General features: G+C 39.5%; 1 protein-coding gene across 2 annotated transcripts in view; it reads left to right on the top strand.

Annotated features, from left to right (window-relative positions):
* tnfrsf19.L (tumor necrosis factor receptor superfamily member 19 L homeolog) overlaps window positions 1–15,852 on the top strand; it is a 56,478-nt gene that overhangs the window by 14,443 nt on the left and 26,183 nt on the right. For both annotated transcript variants that reach the window (XM_018247727.2, XM_018247728.2), the window contains exons 2-4: window positions 1,011–1,096; window positions 7,626–7,736; window positions 13,862–14,040. In XM_018247727.2, coding sequence (XP_018103216.1) covers window positions 1,037–1,096; window positions 7,626–7,736; window positions 13,862–14,040 — 350 coding nt within the window. In that variant the 5' untranslated portion in view covers window positions 1,011–1,036. The remainder of the gene's footprint in view (window positions 1–1,010; window positions 1,097–7,625; window positions 7,737–13,861; window positions 14,041–15,852) is intronic.

The following is a 15,852-nucleotide window of genomic DNA, read 5'->3' as shown; positions in this document are numbered from 1 at the left end:
CTGCACATGCACCGATACGGAGCTCCCTTACAGAAGAAGACCAAAGATCTGGAAGATGGCCCCCATGAGCTCCGCTGTGCTATTCTGCATAAATACACAAGCATGCTGTTATGGACATTTTCAGGATTAATGAACTATGTGGGGGAAGCAGGGAGGGGGGGACTATCTAGGGTAGTTGATGGGACTTTTCTTATTGGAGAGTTTATTTTCCTTTAAGGTGGCTGATATAGTCTTAAATTTAATTGAGACCTTTCTTATTGGGGAGTTGAAATCTCCTTTAAGGTGGTTGACAAAGTCTTAAATTTAAATGAGACTTGAGGAATTAACGCAGACTGAACTCATGTGAGCCTACTGGAGCTAAGGTTACCCTATCCTTCCATGAGTTTTTTGGACAGTGGATCATCTGCTGATCCAAAACCTTCCAGACTGAGTCGGTAGCTTATTGGCCCATGTATGGGTCCTCAGATGGGACTGCCTGACCAATATCTGGCCAAAAATTGCTCAGATATCAATCGGCAGGTTTAAAAATCCAGTCAGGATGACAGCACCAACTTATTGAGGCTGTGGTGAAGTTGAAGCCCTGGCTCCTAGATCAGCAGATGATCCACCGTCCACAAAACTAATGGAAGGATAGGGTGAACTTAGCTCCAGTAGGCTCACATGAGTTCAGTCTGCGTTAATTCCTCAAGTCTCATTTAAATTTAAGACTTTGTCAACCATGCTGTCCACTGGCATCCAGATCTCTTTGGTTTTCCACCTGAAACCATCTTGTTTTATAAGTTTAAAATGCTTAAAAATGATTTAAAAGTTGAAAAACGCGCCTCAGGTTCCCAGGGGTGGCAAAAAGTCGCTATTGATACATTTAAGAGATTCATTCCTGTTTTTTAAATTGCATTCTCTGCACTAGCGATGCAGCGAGGGGGATGGCCCTTTAAAATCTATTTTATTTTTTTTGTAGATTTACAGCTTATTTATATTAATAGTAATGGTATTTTGTTTTTTCTGTTTAGGTATTCATTATAAATAAGTGAGAAGAATGGCATTTTCTTTACCTCTGGAAACATACAGAATGGTGTTGGTTCTGCTGCTGTGCTTGGTAAGTAGCAAGGAAAGATAAAATTCTTGAGACCCATCTCTGTTTTGTTTGCTCATAATGTATGTGAGAGTATTGTATCCAATTAGGGGCGATTCTAGCCCCTTTGCCGCTCCCCCTCCATGCTCACCTTTTTTGACACCGGAGGGGGTCCAGGGAGGTCCGGAGCATCCAAATTGCTAGCGCAGAGAAGCACAATTTGGCATAAAATGTGAGGGTTGATTTTTAAATGTAATTGCTTACCTTATTCAGATGCTTTCCTATTGATCTTCCATTCTGAAGATCTACTTAGCAATTATATAGCAGCTGGAAATTCCCAGCCTCATGCAATCCAAAATTGTAAATATTTTTAAAAAATCACTCAAAATATCAAATGAATCCCATTTCTACATTGCTGCAGGATACTGCCTTCTACATCATGCTAAAGTTGATTTTTAGGTGAACTACCCCTATAACCCCTGTTCTGAGCCATAAATGGTTTCTTCCCATCTAGCATCAGTATTTAATTACTCGCAGAATGGACGTTGCTGTGTGTCATCCAGTTTTATTAAAACATAGCTGCTAAATAACGACATGCAGTCATGTTCAAACCTGTAATAAATGTTTTGTGGTTGTTTTATTAAGACAGTGATTTTTTTTGTCTTTTCCAGTAACTTTTTAAATGCCCTTGCAAGTTTTTATTTGGGGTGGATTTTAATAGAGTATGTAACTGTATTTTTAAATACATGCATAATAACAACAATGCATAATATTTTTTAGGCTACACTAATTTTCTAGATAACAAAAATATTCAAACTCTTTGGGGTTTATGTAATAAAAGGCACTAAGTTTGCCCAAGAACGGTAATCCATAGCAACCAATCAGCAGGTGGCATTTACTGGTCAGCTGTTTAAAAGCAAACATCTTATTGGTTGCTGTGGATTACTGCTAATGGGCAAACCTAGTTCCTTTTATTACATTTGTGGGTTAACTTTTGAGCGAGGCATAAAATCATACATGAAAACATAAAATCTGGTGCATTGATGTAACTACCATACTGTGGACCCAGGGTATGATAGTTCCCCTCCCCAGTTGGCCAGACTTTGCTGCCCAATTATTTGCCTGTTTTAGTGGACGATGCCACAGCAAGGTTGGGGTTTGAGGACCTGGGGTGCTTGCTGGTCCCCCCCAGAATATTTTTGCAAAAGTTCCCAGCACATTGATGGTATGCAGCTAGGGTTGCCACCTTCCTATATGAAATTAGTTATACACTTTGATGTGGAAGTGGGGCAGAACTGTGAGGGGTAAGATGATGATGATGTTTATTGGGCGGAATCATGACATAAAGGGGCAGCAGCACGGTTTGGTTCTACAGAGTTGGGCATGTAATAGAAGGAAAGGGCAGAAGGGCGAAGTTTGTGGATGGAACGCCAGATACTTACAAATTTACGGGCAAATATATTGCCGGTAGATTTGTAATTTTGGCCCCAGGCTTGGCTGATGTTTTACCCGCTAGACCATGAAATACTGGCCAGGTGCCAAACCTATATGCCACTTATCTGTGTTAGAACTGTCAACTAGTCCCTGTACTGAAAAGAAGGATAGTATGTTACTTTAATAATGGAAGTTTTAGTAAGTCATTTAATTTATGGACTAGGGAAGCCCTTTTAACCTGAGGGGTGCTTAAAGGGATTCTGTCATGATTTTTATGATGTCGTTTTTATTTCTAAATTACACTGTTTACAGTGGAAACAATTCACTCTACAATATAAAATTTCATTCCTGAACTAGCAAGTGTATTTTTTTTTTAGTTGCAATAGTCACTTGGGGGTGCCTAACATTTGGCACCCCCAAGTGGAAGAAGACTTTTCTTCTCCTTTAAACTCATGGCATTTCTCTGGGCAACCAGTCACCTTGGGTCTATCTGTGTAGCGGTCTGACTCTTAACAGATCATGGGGAATGGTGTTCGTAGAAAATTTAAGATTTGACTGTTCAAAAGACTTGTGCAATCTCTAGATGTTTTAAAATATATAATTAATGACTACAGCTTTAGATTTTGAAATGTAATTATACATTCTCTTTCAAACCACTTAAAATCATGGGTATACGGGCATTAGTTCAGTGCGATTATGGAACCAATAACAACTGACTTCAAGAGCATTAACGTGTCTCATGGTTGTTCACATGAGTAATGAAATAGCACAGATTAATCACATATTTTCCCTTCAGAAAAAAAAAAGTACTACAGGCTGCTCCACGTGTTGTTTTAAGCCCACGCCAGTCTTCTGGTTTGAATCTGAATGTCATGCATGGTTGCATCATCTTAAAAATGACTTTCAAATGGTTTTTAAAGGCAGCCATTTATCCTGTCACAAGGGAGAAATATAAATGTCTCAGTCTCAGCACTGGTGATTATATTTATATATGATTAAAACATGGAAACATTCTAAACTTTTTTTTTTTACTTCTCATTTTACTGCCAAATGTGACCATTCCATAAATCCATATATGTATAATTCTCCACTATCTGTCTGATTTAATGGGCCATTAAGTGGTTAGGGGAAAAATGTTGTATAATTAATGCATAAAAGTGCGCCAAGCAGCCAATGAATGAGTAGCTTTTTCTGGTCTGGTGAAGGTTAAAAAAAATGTGCTATCAAAAGCAGTACCGCAAGGTTCAAAGTTCTAGGCTGGACAGAATTTGACCTAAGGAGCTCTAACTAGAGAACCTAAGAAAAAAAGCTCAAGGAAACCTTGTAATACGAAATGAGAAAGTATAGTGGCCCTCTAGTGTGTCCTCTTACTCCATAATATCTTTCTTGGTCAACGTTTTTTGCAGAAGAGGGAAGCATGGCAAAAAAGAGACAGGTCAAAATGCAAAGGGCTATGAAAATAGGTGGAGCACAAATGCAACCAGTTGATAAATTCACTTTTGTTTTGTCATTCTTCTCAAAGACTAAAAAAATAGGGACTCCCATCAACAGGTGTAGAGGTGCTTCTGAATCCCATGTCAGCTTCATAGGCTGACAATGTGGCGCCTCCATGTATCATTAAATATTACAAAGTACTCCAAGCAGCCAATGAATGAGTAGCCGTTCCTTTTCGAGTGAAGATTAAAATAATGTGTCCGTTAAAGCAGTACCATAAGGTTCCAAGCTCTATGAAGGACAGGGTTTGACCTAAGGAACTCTAACTAGAGAACTAAGGAAATCTATAACAGAGAGTTGAGTGAAGCAGACTTGTAAAGTGAAACAAGATAGTGAGCCTCTAGCGTTTCCTCATACTCCATATTTCTTATCATAGGGTAACTTTCACAACTCCCATCAACGGGTGCAGAGGTGCTCCTCATTTACAGTTCAGCTTCATATCCTGACAGTGCGGGGTCTCCAGGGTATCATTAATGAGTGCAACTCTCATCTCAATTATGTAAAATAATCTTCCCAGGAATTAGGGGCATCTTTTCTGTTAATAATGACCATCATTTCAAATGTTTCCGCTGGCTGAAATCTCCTCATGGACATTGAGGACACAGCCTGGACATTTCCTGGTGATTATTATGTCTCATGGAATAGAGATTCCATAGAATTGTGTAGGAAACCAGTGTCTGCTAGAACATGGTGTACAACAAATCAACCTGAATTGCACCTTCGTTCACATAAATGGTAGTGGCCTGGACCTACAGGCAGTGGGTATATCGGAATGGCTCATAAGATCGACATGTGCGTTTAGGCAAATTCCAATAAAGAAAATTGAGGAGCAATTCACAGTGCTTTGCTACCCACTCAGCAAGCTGGGAATTACACTGGGGGGCAAAATAATATGTATCGCCCCATGTGCTAGTGTCCTAAAAGGCTCTGTAGGCTTTTTTAATCAAGTATTTTTGTAGAGGGGTTGTTGCTTACTGACTTTTGGACTCTAAAACTGGCATTGCACCAAATCCATTGTTTTTAAAATACTGAATTTGTATTTTTCAGTTGTGGGTGAAAATAGGCTAATTAAATTGTCCAGAGCTTTAAAAATCACATACGGTTTTGAATATACAGTAATTTAGCCAAACACTTAGGGGCAGATTTACTAAAAGGCGAAGTGACTAACGCTGGTGACGATTCGCCAGCGTTACCGCTTTCAGGCACTTTGCCAATTTACGATCGGGCGCAGGCGTAACTTCGCTAGCGAAAGAGACAGAAACTAGCAGTCATTTGCACTCTATTGCCAGGGGTATTTTCGATCCGGCGAATGGACGTTACTCTGCAAATTCACTAAGATGCGGATTTTACTGATTACCACTTTCAACAGACTTGCCTTTCCCAGTTCAAACTAGGCGAAGTGCATTGGAGTGCATAGATCTTCCTCAATCTTCTGTTACTTAAATCATATTTTTAGTGGAAAGTTTCTAAGTCCCAAAAAACGCAGGTGTCTTTTCCTTTTTCAGAGTGATAGGCTGCAAAAGTCCTTAAAACTTTTTTTGGGTAACCGTGTTCCCCCATACATTTTCTAACATATGGAACATTAACTATACAGTGGGCTCATGTGTAGGGCATTATAACAACTCTTTTGTCTTTATTAAGATTCCCTGGACTTGTGTAATGTATTTGCTGCAACATATTCGTCCATTCAACATTAAATTTTCCACCATATGCAAATTAGCCTGAGCGAAGACCTCTAACGAAGTTGCGCTAGGTAGAATTGAACACTAGCGCTTCTTAGCTTTGATTGCTGAAGTAACACTAGCGAAAATTCGCCAGCACTCGGCACCCTGGACGCAATTTTGCATTTTAGTAAATTTGCATTGTCCTAGCGAATTTATGCCTGGCGAAGTGTTGCGATGGCTGCGAAGCTGCCGCTAGCGAATTTTTTTTCGCCGTTTAGTAAATTTACCCCTTAGGAGCAAAGGGAGTGATCAAGATTGGATGTTTTCTTCTGATTCATAAAAAAAACCCCGATTGCAGATATGTTTGATTTATAAAAATTTAGCAATTTAGCAAAAATTGTAAACATTTGGATGGAACACTTTGCTACCTAAAACCTGTCAAAATTCTATAGAAGAATTTGTTTGCTGGTGTTTAATGGAGAGAAAGCCATGGCTATGTATTATTTTACTGATCAAAAACAACAACAAAGCGCATTGTAAACTTATATAGGGGCTGGAAGGTAAGCGTATAACTGGACTAGAACTACAATAAGAAATCACATCCCTTTATAGAAAGACATTGCTATAAAAATGATTCTCTTATCCAAACAACCTGTAATTTTTTGTTTTGACTAGCTTACGTTAATGTTCTGTAGAATTCTTCATTGTTATTTTTCTTTGGAGCCAAGTTCTTAGACATGATGTTACTTTAAAGATGCAGAGTTAGTGTAGTAGAATAGCACAGCCCTAAAACAGATTGTCACACGAGATAAGGGTTGTGGGGGGCCTCCAGGATATTCCCTGGGTTGTACAAAATCTTTTCATTTAGTCTGACCTCCGCATAATTCTACTTGCACTCTCTTTTCAGAAGGATATTACTGTGGCAGACTGAACTCCCTGCTTATAATTAGATATTGTAGAGGTAACTGTCATGTTTTAAGGGTTGTATTGCATATATAAAAAGTACATGCTTCAGGGCATGTGAGATTGCACAATAGGCATTTTCACATGTATTCTTTATTAAAAGTGGGGGTTAGATGGCTCATGTCTGTTTGGGTGTCTGTAGGTGCAGGTATAGGATCTCTTCATTGGAAACTTGATATCCAGAAGACTAAATTACAGGAAGGCCATCTCCCATACTGTCCATTTAAGCAAATAATTCCAATTTTTTAAAAACGATTTCCATTTTCCTTGTTATAATAAAACCGTAGCTTGTCCTTGATCAAAACTACGCTGCATGAATTCATATTGGTGGTAAAACAATCCTATTGATGCTGTTTATGTAACGTTTAAATAGTTTTCAGTGGTCTTAAAGTGATGCAAGTATGGCATCCGTTATCCAGAATGCTCCGAAATACTGGAAGACCATCTCCCATAGACTCCATTTTTAATCAATAATTCTCATTTTGATTTCCTTTTTCTCTGTAATAATAAAACCGTACCTTGTACTGGATCCCAGCTAAAATATAATTAATCCTTAATGGAGTCAAAACAAGCCTTCTGGGTTTAATTCAAGTTTAAATGATTTTTAGTATATGAAGATCCAAAATCCAGGTCCCAAGCATTCTGGATAACAGGTCCCATACCTGTACTGACACAGAAAAACTACTTTTCAAAAAATGTATGTACATACAAGGTTACCTATAGGTTATGTTATTTTTTTTTTTTGCTAAAAGGACTTCTTTTGGAGTTCCTAAACCAGGGTGACTAAACTAGGGTTAATCCTGAGAGGGATTGATCTTTGCATCATATCCTCCTGTGAGGTTTAAATTTTTGTAACATTTGGTTTGAAAATGTGCCTATGATTACATATCTCTAGATATGAAACGCATCAGGACACGATGTGGCATAAAATCAAGTTTTATCTATATCTTTTGGCTATATATGATTTTTATTAAAATTTCTCCATTTTTGACCCTTAGGTTGGCAGAACACTTTCTGAAGTTGGAGACTGCAGAGAACAGGAGTATATTGATAACACTGGAAATTGTAGGCCATGCAGACAATGTGGACCTGGAAAGGAGCCATCAAAGGTACAAGACTTTAAACACGTTTCCGAATGCTGTAACATAATAGTTGAGTTTGGAAAAAAAGACACAAGTCCAAGTTCAGCCTCCACTTCATCACTTGTAATGGGCAATGTGACTTAAAGTCAATAGTATTGTAGTATTTCCACATAAATTCATATGTGACTTAAAACCAACTGAAGCCAAAAATACTTTTCTCAGAGGGCCATTATTTGTCTTAATACCATAAACAACCATATCTCCTTGCAAAATTCTTCTGTAGCACTTTGGCCAATGACGTGGTGTTTTGCACCTTCTTTTCTTCTATTGAGACAAAGTGTGACAAAACACCAAGGCTGAGCCTAAAACATTTGAGCAATGAGGTCAATGTTTAGACTTCTAGATTAAAGACAACTTTATTTTGCCTTAAAATACATAAATTGGTTTCATTTACTTCTAGTATAAAAGACTGATGACACGTGAAGTCCAACTAGCTAGTTGGTCCAAAAATAATATTAAAAAAATACCTGTATATTTTTTTTTTTTAAACTTTATTTTTTCCATATTTTTCTAATATTTTTTACATGCAGTTATTACATATGGTATTGATAGCATTCAACATCTGGAGTAAGTACTGCTCAACCAGAAAAGAAAAACATAAAAATACAAATCAAAATTAAATTCTAAAATAAACTTTTTAAGTGCAGGTTCGTCTAGGTACTCAGATAGGCTAAACCAGTGGTCTCCAAACTTTTTTGGCCTGGGGGAAAAAAGGCAAATTTTTATTTATATAAAAAAGGCAAATTTTTTGAGCCAAATTTTTTTGCAAGGATGGGGTCAGCGTCCAATTCTGGTGCACCGCAATAATTGTCCGCTAGGCTCGGCAGCTCAGTTCAATACTGTCCGCTGCCTGGTTCTGGGCCACAGAACGACGGTTTGGGACCCCTGGGTTAAACCATATTGTATTTCTGATGGCCAGTTCCATTGGTATCCTGCCAGTCAATTGGGGTCGTCAGCCAACAGAATATTGAGTCCTGAGCAGAGGACTCTACTAACAAAGCTTGTTTGATTTTACCTATAAAGTCATTGGACTTTCAGTGCAAGACAATGTAGACCAATAATATGGACCGTCAGCGAGGAGATACATTGGAGGCAGAATGATAACAGCACACAATGACGTTTAGTGCCATCTTTCTAAATAAACCTCAAAGTACTTTCCATAGAATTGAGTCCATTGTCTTGTAGTCTGTATGGTGATTGACAAACCAGTGGGATCACCTCCATCTTCTTTTTTAATTATGTCTTCCACAACCGTAATTATATTTGGCTAAACTATCACTTCTCTAAAATACGACCACCAATGGGCTATATAACCATATACTTCTAATAAAAAAACTATTGGCTCATGGACAAGATCATTTAGCTGACCAACTAGCAATATGTTTGGCAATTATGATGTAAACAGTTAAGTGCATTCAGAATGACTTTCCAGGCGGCAGCATAAGCTGACTTTTTACTTGTGTTTCAACAGCAGAGTTGCCCCTGGGACGAGGGTTATCTATGAAATGCATCTGTTATGATGGGGAAACTAGCATTTGTTACTTAGGAATGAAACCTAAAGTCCTCTATTCTTGGAAATCCTTTGAGGCTGTCTGTGGGGCTTGTTCGTTTGTAAAGGTTTCGGAATTTCACAACTGAGTTTTGTATGACTCAATGTGCCTTTAAGCGAGTTTCTAAATCTTCAAGAGCTTTTATGTCTCCTACACAAAGACGACATGTCGGAGCTCTGTGCATGTGGCTGCCTTAAAGCACAATCTCCGTATTACACACCGTCTCACATCCTACTGCAGGAAGAATACCCCTGCTTTGGCTTCAGCCCTAATCTTTCCTCAGATGGAAAGCAGGAAATCTGCTCTTTGCTAGAACTATTTAAATGTGAATGTGTAGGCCTTGACTCCCTGGCACTCGTATCAAAGTAAGCCTTTCAACCAATTAGCTTCGTTTTTTTCTTAATATGCAAAATAATTATTTGAAGACAGCATTCTATTCTCAGCAGGCGGATGCATGTTGTGTTCTGCTAGCCAGCTGGGTTTCTTTCTCCTACTTTTTCTAATGGGTGATTCATTTTTTTATTAAATTAAGGCACCATTGGGGGAATGTAATAAAAGTCGCAATTTGCACAAATAAAAATTTGCATTTTTGCAATGTAATACTCTTCCTTAAATGGTTATTGCATTGCGAATTTTAATTGCTATTTTAAGAAGAGCTTGAAGGTGTCGTAATCTTTTGAAACAAACAACTTTTTCAGTAATCTTCCCCTGTCGGAAGTGGTCGCTAAACAGTTTCCAGGTTCGCAAAAGCTACATTAAATTCGCGCAAAGGCAAATTTGTTCGCACAAAGGCATAACTTTTCGCATTGCGAATATTTTTTCCGTTACCGACTTTTATTACATTCCCCCACATATGTTGTAATACTTTTTGAAAATGAGGTTGCGCTCTACACAAAAAAAAGCATATACAGAAGCCATGAATAACCTTTAAAATGTATCTTTATAAATGGTTCCTGGTGATGTCACATGATCAATTGAAATGATTTTTTAAAGAAATTAGGCACCCCTTATGTAAAATATAGTTACATTTGAGGTCCATGGCCTGTATAAAAGCACTTGATTTGGTGACTCTTTGGTGACTTAAAAAGGTCCTTATATTTTACAGTAGGGGGCAAATCATTTGCTGTATAGACCACAGTATACATGTTACAGTCTTATAAACAATCACATCATAGCAGTATTAATTGTAAGATTCCCACCACTTCCATAGAATCCTGTATTTGGTGCATACCTAAAACAGACATGTCAACCTACCTTTATTTTTTGGGAGTCACCCTCATTTCTGCCCCACAGTAATCACTCGCTGTCCGTAATTTGCAAAGTATCACCTTCTCCAATATTCATCCAAAGCAGTCAAGCATTTGTGGGGTCGTGGATAAGATGCACCCTGATCCCTCCAGATACAGGTTGGCATCTCTACTAAAAACATACTCTCAGAGTATACTCGCAACTGGGTAGCAGTGGTCGCAAAAAAAGCAGATATGTGATGGCGCTGCTATTGCTTCACAATTTATGGAAGCTTTTGTTATGGTTTAAATTACATCAATGCTGTGTAAAGTAGAGGGCCAGTTACGTGATGTGTAGTGTGTTAGACAAAATATTTTAACATTTAAAAAGGGATTTAAAGAGATGACCAATAAATTATTTTTGTAAAAAACTGTATATCTTCTGGAAGCCCAAAATGATGACATCTTCCACCAACATCTCTGACCACATCCAGGCCTGGATGTTGGGCTTGGCCCCCCTAGGCCGCTGGGTCCTACCGCCCGGTCGCTTCACGAGCCCCCTGGCTCCAGAGCTCTAGGGATTATTCATATAGGAGTACATGCGCCCAAATTTGGGCCTCATTCAAATATGGCCTGGGATGGCTGGAATATGCCACTGAGCAAGGATCGCATCAGGCCATGGATGTTGTCTTTTCCAGTAGACCTTCACAGGTCCTCGTAATCTGTTGATTGGCCTTTGGGCCACCAATGGGGTGGGCAGATTGAGAAAAGATACACTTGTTTGTTAGCCTTACTAAATGAGTAGATATGTGTATACATAAGTCCCAACTGTCCTGTTTTTAGAGGGACAATCCCTCTTTTGACAGCTCAACCCACAGTCCCTCGTTTGTACTAGAAAGTCCCGTTTTTCTCTGCACTGAAACGCCAGAAAAAGAAACAAAATTTCTAACTTAATTGGCTTTTAACAGAGAGCCCAGAACAGCCACAGCTGCAGATAACATAGTTTTGTAACAATTTTGAGATAAGAAAATAAGTAATTGTAACAATATAGGATAACAGGTCCCTTGGGAAAAGTTAGACTCACAGTTTAAGGGTAATGTCATACCTGGAGATTCAGGGAGATTTAGTCGCCTTGAATCTCAGTGTGTCCTTACCCTAAAGGGCAATTCAGCTTCTATAGCAAAACTGGAAAAAAACACAGAAATGTTCAAACTTTCATAAAGTTTCACGGCAACTCTTTGGTCCCTCTTTTTATTTCCAAAATGTTGGGAGGTATGTGTATATCCAGATGTAGACTTTGAGGAGACGGGTTTAATTCCAGTATTATATACGTTAAAAATTCCTCATTGCCATATAAAAGCCACTTAATCTTCCTGCCCTTCAGGTGCCAAACACAGAATGTATTGCTATGGGTTACTAGAGCAGGTGATAATTTTGTGTTTTATATACTCAATAGATTTTTGCAGGGCTGGGCTCTCTGTACCTGAATAACACGATTTAGCTCTGCATATACTTGGTATCAATCTATAAGAATAAAGATGTGTTTTTATAGCAGATAAATGAGTCTGGGACCAGGCCAAGGCACCTGTTTCATTCCATGCAGGCCTTCTCCCAAACAGAAGAGAAAAGCCTTTAGTGGAATGTGATTTGATCTGGGATGCAAAGGGATTTGGTTTTTTTTATTACACAACATTGCAAGTCCCCCCCCCCATCCAACACATTGCCACCATTGGTTTGCACTACATGCAGTTCCTTTTGGCAGCAAACATAAAAAAGGTATAGTTTTCCATTCACCATTAAGTGGAATGCCTCTCTGAGCTTGCCTTGAGCTTCTAAACATTCACATAGCTGGCTTAATTAGATTACCTCACAGAGCTCTACCATAAGCTTGTAATAATGAGGCAGTGGGAATCCTCAAGAAGCTATTATCATTCAAATGTTGGGCCGCTTCTCGAATAAAGTGGATGACTAGCTGTTGCTTATAGAAGTAAGGGAGATTATTAGCACTGGGAAACACATCAGAGCCTGGAAACACAGCTCTTTGTTTTCAGTAAGCCCCAGAGATCATTAAAGTTCTGGACCTACTTTCCTCGTTCAGAAAGAAGTGGCTTTAATTGCTTTACCCGCTTACACCAGCTGGTTTTGCTTCTCAGTTTATATTTGAGATGCTTACGTTCATCACACAAAAACAACCTTTATATTGCTTCGGCTTCCGGACAGCAGAGCTTCCAAACATCTGCCTTAACAAGATGTCTCCTTTGGGGCCATGACAGCTGTTTTTAAGAAGTTGTAAACAGAAGTGATTACCCTGAGCCCTGTAGATAGTGCGGCCCAGCTGAGAAACTGTTTTAGGTAAGCAGATATTAGGTGGTATTGGGCAACATGGTGACAGTAGGTAAAGATGGTGACAGTAGAATTTTATATTGATACTGCCCAAAATAAAACCCTTCAGCTGTCAAATGTTTACTTCACCTACAGCTAAAGACCATCAGTTATCAGGCCTTTTCTATATTAACATTGGAATCTTACAGAAGGTTGCAAGACCACACTTCATATTGAGTTCCAGCCTTCTAGTCTCCTCTTCTCTAGACGCCACAAAGTATGATTCTGGCATGGTGAAAAACTGGGAAAAAAATGAAAACCTCTCTTTTTTTTCACTAAGGAAAAGGCATCCTGTGTTGCTTACAAGCCTCACTCTTTTGGACTGAATGTAGTCATACACAGGGAGACCCACTCGTTTGGCAGTGTCGTAAAACGAGCGGATATATCCCTGATATGTCCACATTAAAGTGGGCGATATCGGGCTGATAGGGCCCAACGATCAGAATGGAGGCAATACGGGTGGTCAGAATGCGGGACCGAATCAACGAACAGATGCGGACGACATTTTTTACCCTGCTCGATCGGCATCTGCCCAACTTTCGGACAGATATTGATTGGTTGATGCCCCACGGATGGCCCCACACACAGGCCAATATGCTGCTGACTTGGTCTGTTGGCAGCTTTTATCGGCCCATGTATGGGCCTTTACAATTATGAAGTAGGGAACACACGTTAAGGGACGTTATATGTTTTTCATGAAAATACATTTGCAGTCTCTATTCTAGTTCATGTCATTGATTATTGTCTTGTTTGACAACTTTGTAGCCCAGTGTCACTCAATGAGTGGGATAATTTTTTTGCAAGGAACCAGCATGTGGAAATGGCTTATTGATGTGGGGGCATGCATTTATTAAATATTGCAAGATGTCTAGCAGGAAGTGTCTGAATATAGCATGGATGACTAATAAATATATCCAATATTTTTCTCTTTAAGGAATGTGGTTTTGGATATGGAGAAGATGCACAGTGCTTACCCTGCAGGCCAAACCGATTCAAGGAAGACTGGGGCTTTCAGAAATGCAAACCTTGCCTTGACTGCGCTTCAGTTAACCGCCTGCAGAAAGCAAACTGTTCATCAACAAGCAATGCATTGTGTGGAGATTGTTTGCCTGGGTAAGTATTTCTAAAGTTTATTTTGCTCAACTAACATGATAGAAAAGAAATTTGGATTATTTCTTAGGGTGATAGGTCCCCTTTAAGCAAAAGTAGGTTTAGGTATTCTACAACATGTTGAGACTTTCTTATCAGAGCTGATGCAATAGATTCTTCTAAATAATTTGGGATAAGGTGTAGTTCCAAAATGCTTTAAAAGTGAGAATAAAGTCTTTGGGGGGAAATGTAGTATACAAAACACAAAACTATTATAGTGACTGTTGTGTCTACAGTCACTATTATAGTGACTGTAGGCTACCATATAGTATATTCCCATAGTCCGCCTTTTCAGGCATTGTTTTGCCGTGATTTGTGGGTCGGGAACAGGGCCGGAACTAGGGGTAGGCAGAGTAGGCGCCCACCTAGGGTGCAATAATGGGGGGGTGCACTTTTAAGGGGAATTTTTTTCTTTTTTATCAAACCCTGGTTTGATTTGCCTTTAATAGTGTATCAATTTTATAAAACTGCCCGTTCCAAACCCCTCTTGCCCGTGATTCGTACTGCGCGCAAAAGCACTCCCCACCTCCCTCTTGGCTCCTGCTGGCAAAAGTACATATTTGGGGGAAATTTTGTGGATTTTTTGGCTGCTGCTGGCACAGGTACAGATCAGGGGCAAAATGAGGGATTGGTTTTGCTCCTGGCTCAGGTATATGGGGCAATATGGTTGCTGGCACAGGTACCCACATCTTTATGGCAATATGATGGATTTTTGGCTCCTACTGGCACAGGTACAAATTAGGGGCAAAATTATGAATTTTAGCTGCCTCTGGCATAGGTACTGATTGGGGGCTAGGGAGCAATCTGAGGGTTTGACTGCCGTTGGAGCAGGTACAAATAGGGGCAATATGATGGCTGCTGGCACAGGTACATGGGGCAATATGAATGGTAAGTTGGGAAATGGACCGGGTGGGGGCACTGATTGAAACTCTTGCCTCGGGTGCCAAAATACCTTGGCCCGGCCCTGGTCCGGAAGCAACGGCAAGAAATCTCCATGTGTGACACAGCCCTCTGGAGAGATAACTGACATGTTTGCTGGATATTTTCACTTTTGCTCTCAGCGATCACCTCACGTTTTAACCAAATATCTTTCATTTTTGAATTTTTTTTTTTCAAAAAGTAACTTATTTTGGCCTGCAGCCTTTACAGCTTCTGTTTTTCTTGGAAACTGTATCTGCTTTGTTCAAAGGAATCTCTGAAAGACTAATTACTAACTTAAGTCACCTTTGAAAGAAGAAGGCTTCTGCTCCCTCTGGTTTAATTGTATCCCTCTGCTGGAGTTCTTGTAAACAAGTTATACGTGACACTGCTGCCTCTGTGCTGAAGCCTTGTTGGACATTCCTTTGGGGTTTAACCTCAGAACTAAACTCAAGACAGTTCTTGTCTTTGGTAACCTAAATCAAGGATGTCCAGCCCCAGCCCTCCAGCTGTTCTTGAAAATGTGACTTCCAGTATCCCTCATTAGTCTTTAAAGATGTTAGTCTGAAAAACAGATGCTTGCAGTGGACATGTCAGACAAGGATTGTTTATCAGCAGACTCACCATCCTGGTTTTTATCTTTTAAAGGAGAACTAAACCCTAAAAATGAATGTGTCTAAAAATGCCATATTTTATGTACTGAACTTATTGCACCAGCCTAAAGTTTCAACTTCTCAATAGCAGCAATGATCCAGGACTTCAAACTTGTCACAGGGGGTCACCATCTTGGAAAGTGTCTGTGACACTCACATGCTCAGTGGGCTCTGAGCAGCTGTTGAGAAGCTAAGCTTAGGGCTC

The sequence above is a fragment of the Xenopus laevis genome, chromosome 2L (assembly GCF_017654675.1).
Source record: "Xenopus laevis strain J_2021 chromosome 2L, Xenopus_laevis_v10.1, whole genome shotgun sequence".
NCBI classification, from domain to species: Eukaryota; Metazoa; Chordata; class Amphibia; order Anura; family Pipidae; genus Xenopus; species Xenopus laevis.
The sequence above is the reverse complement of the archived record's forward strand: the minus strand, read 5'-3'. Positions and strand labels throughout refer to the sequence as shown.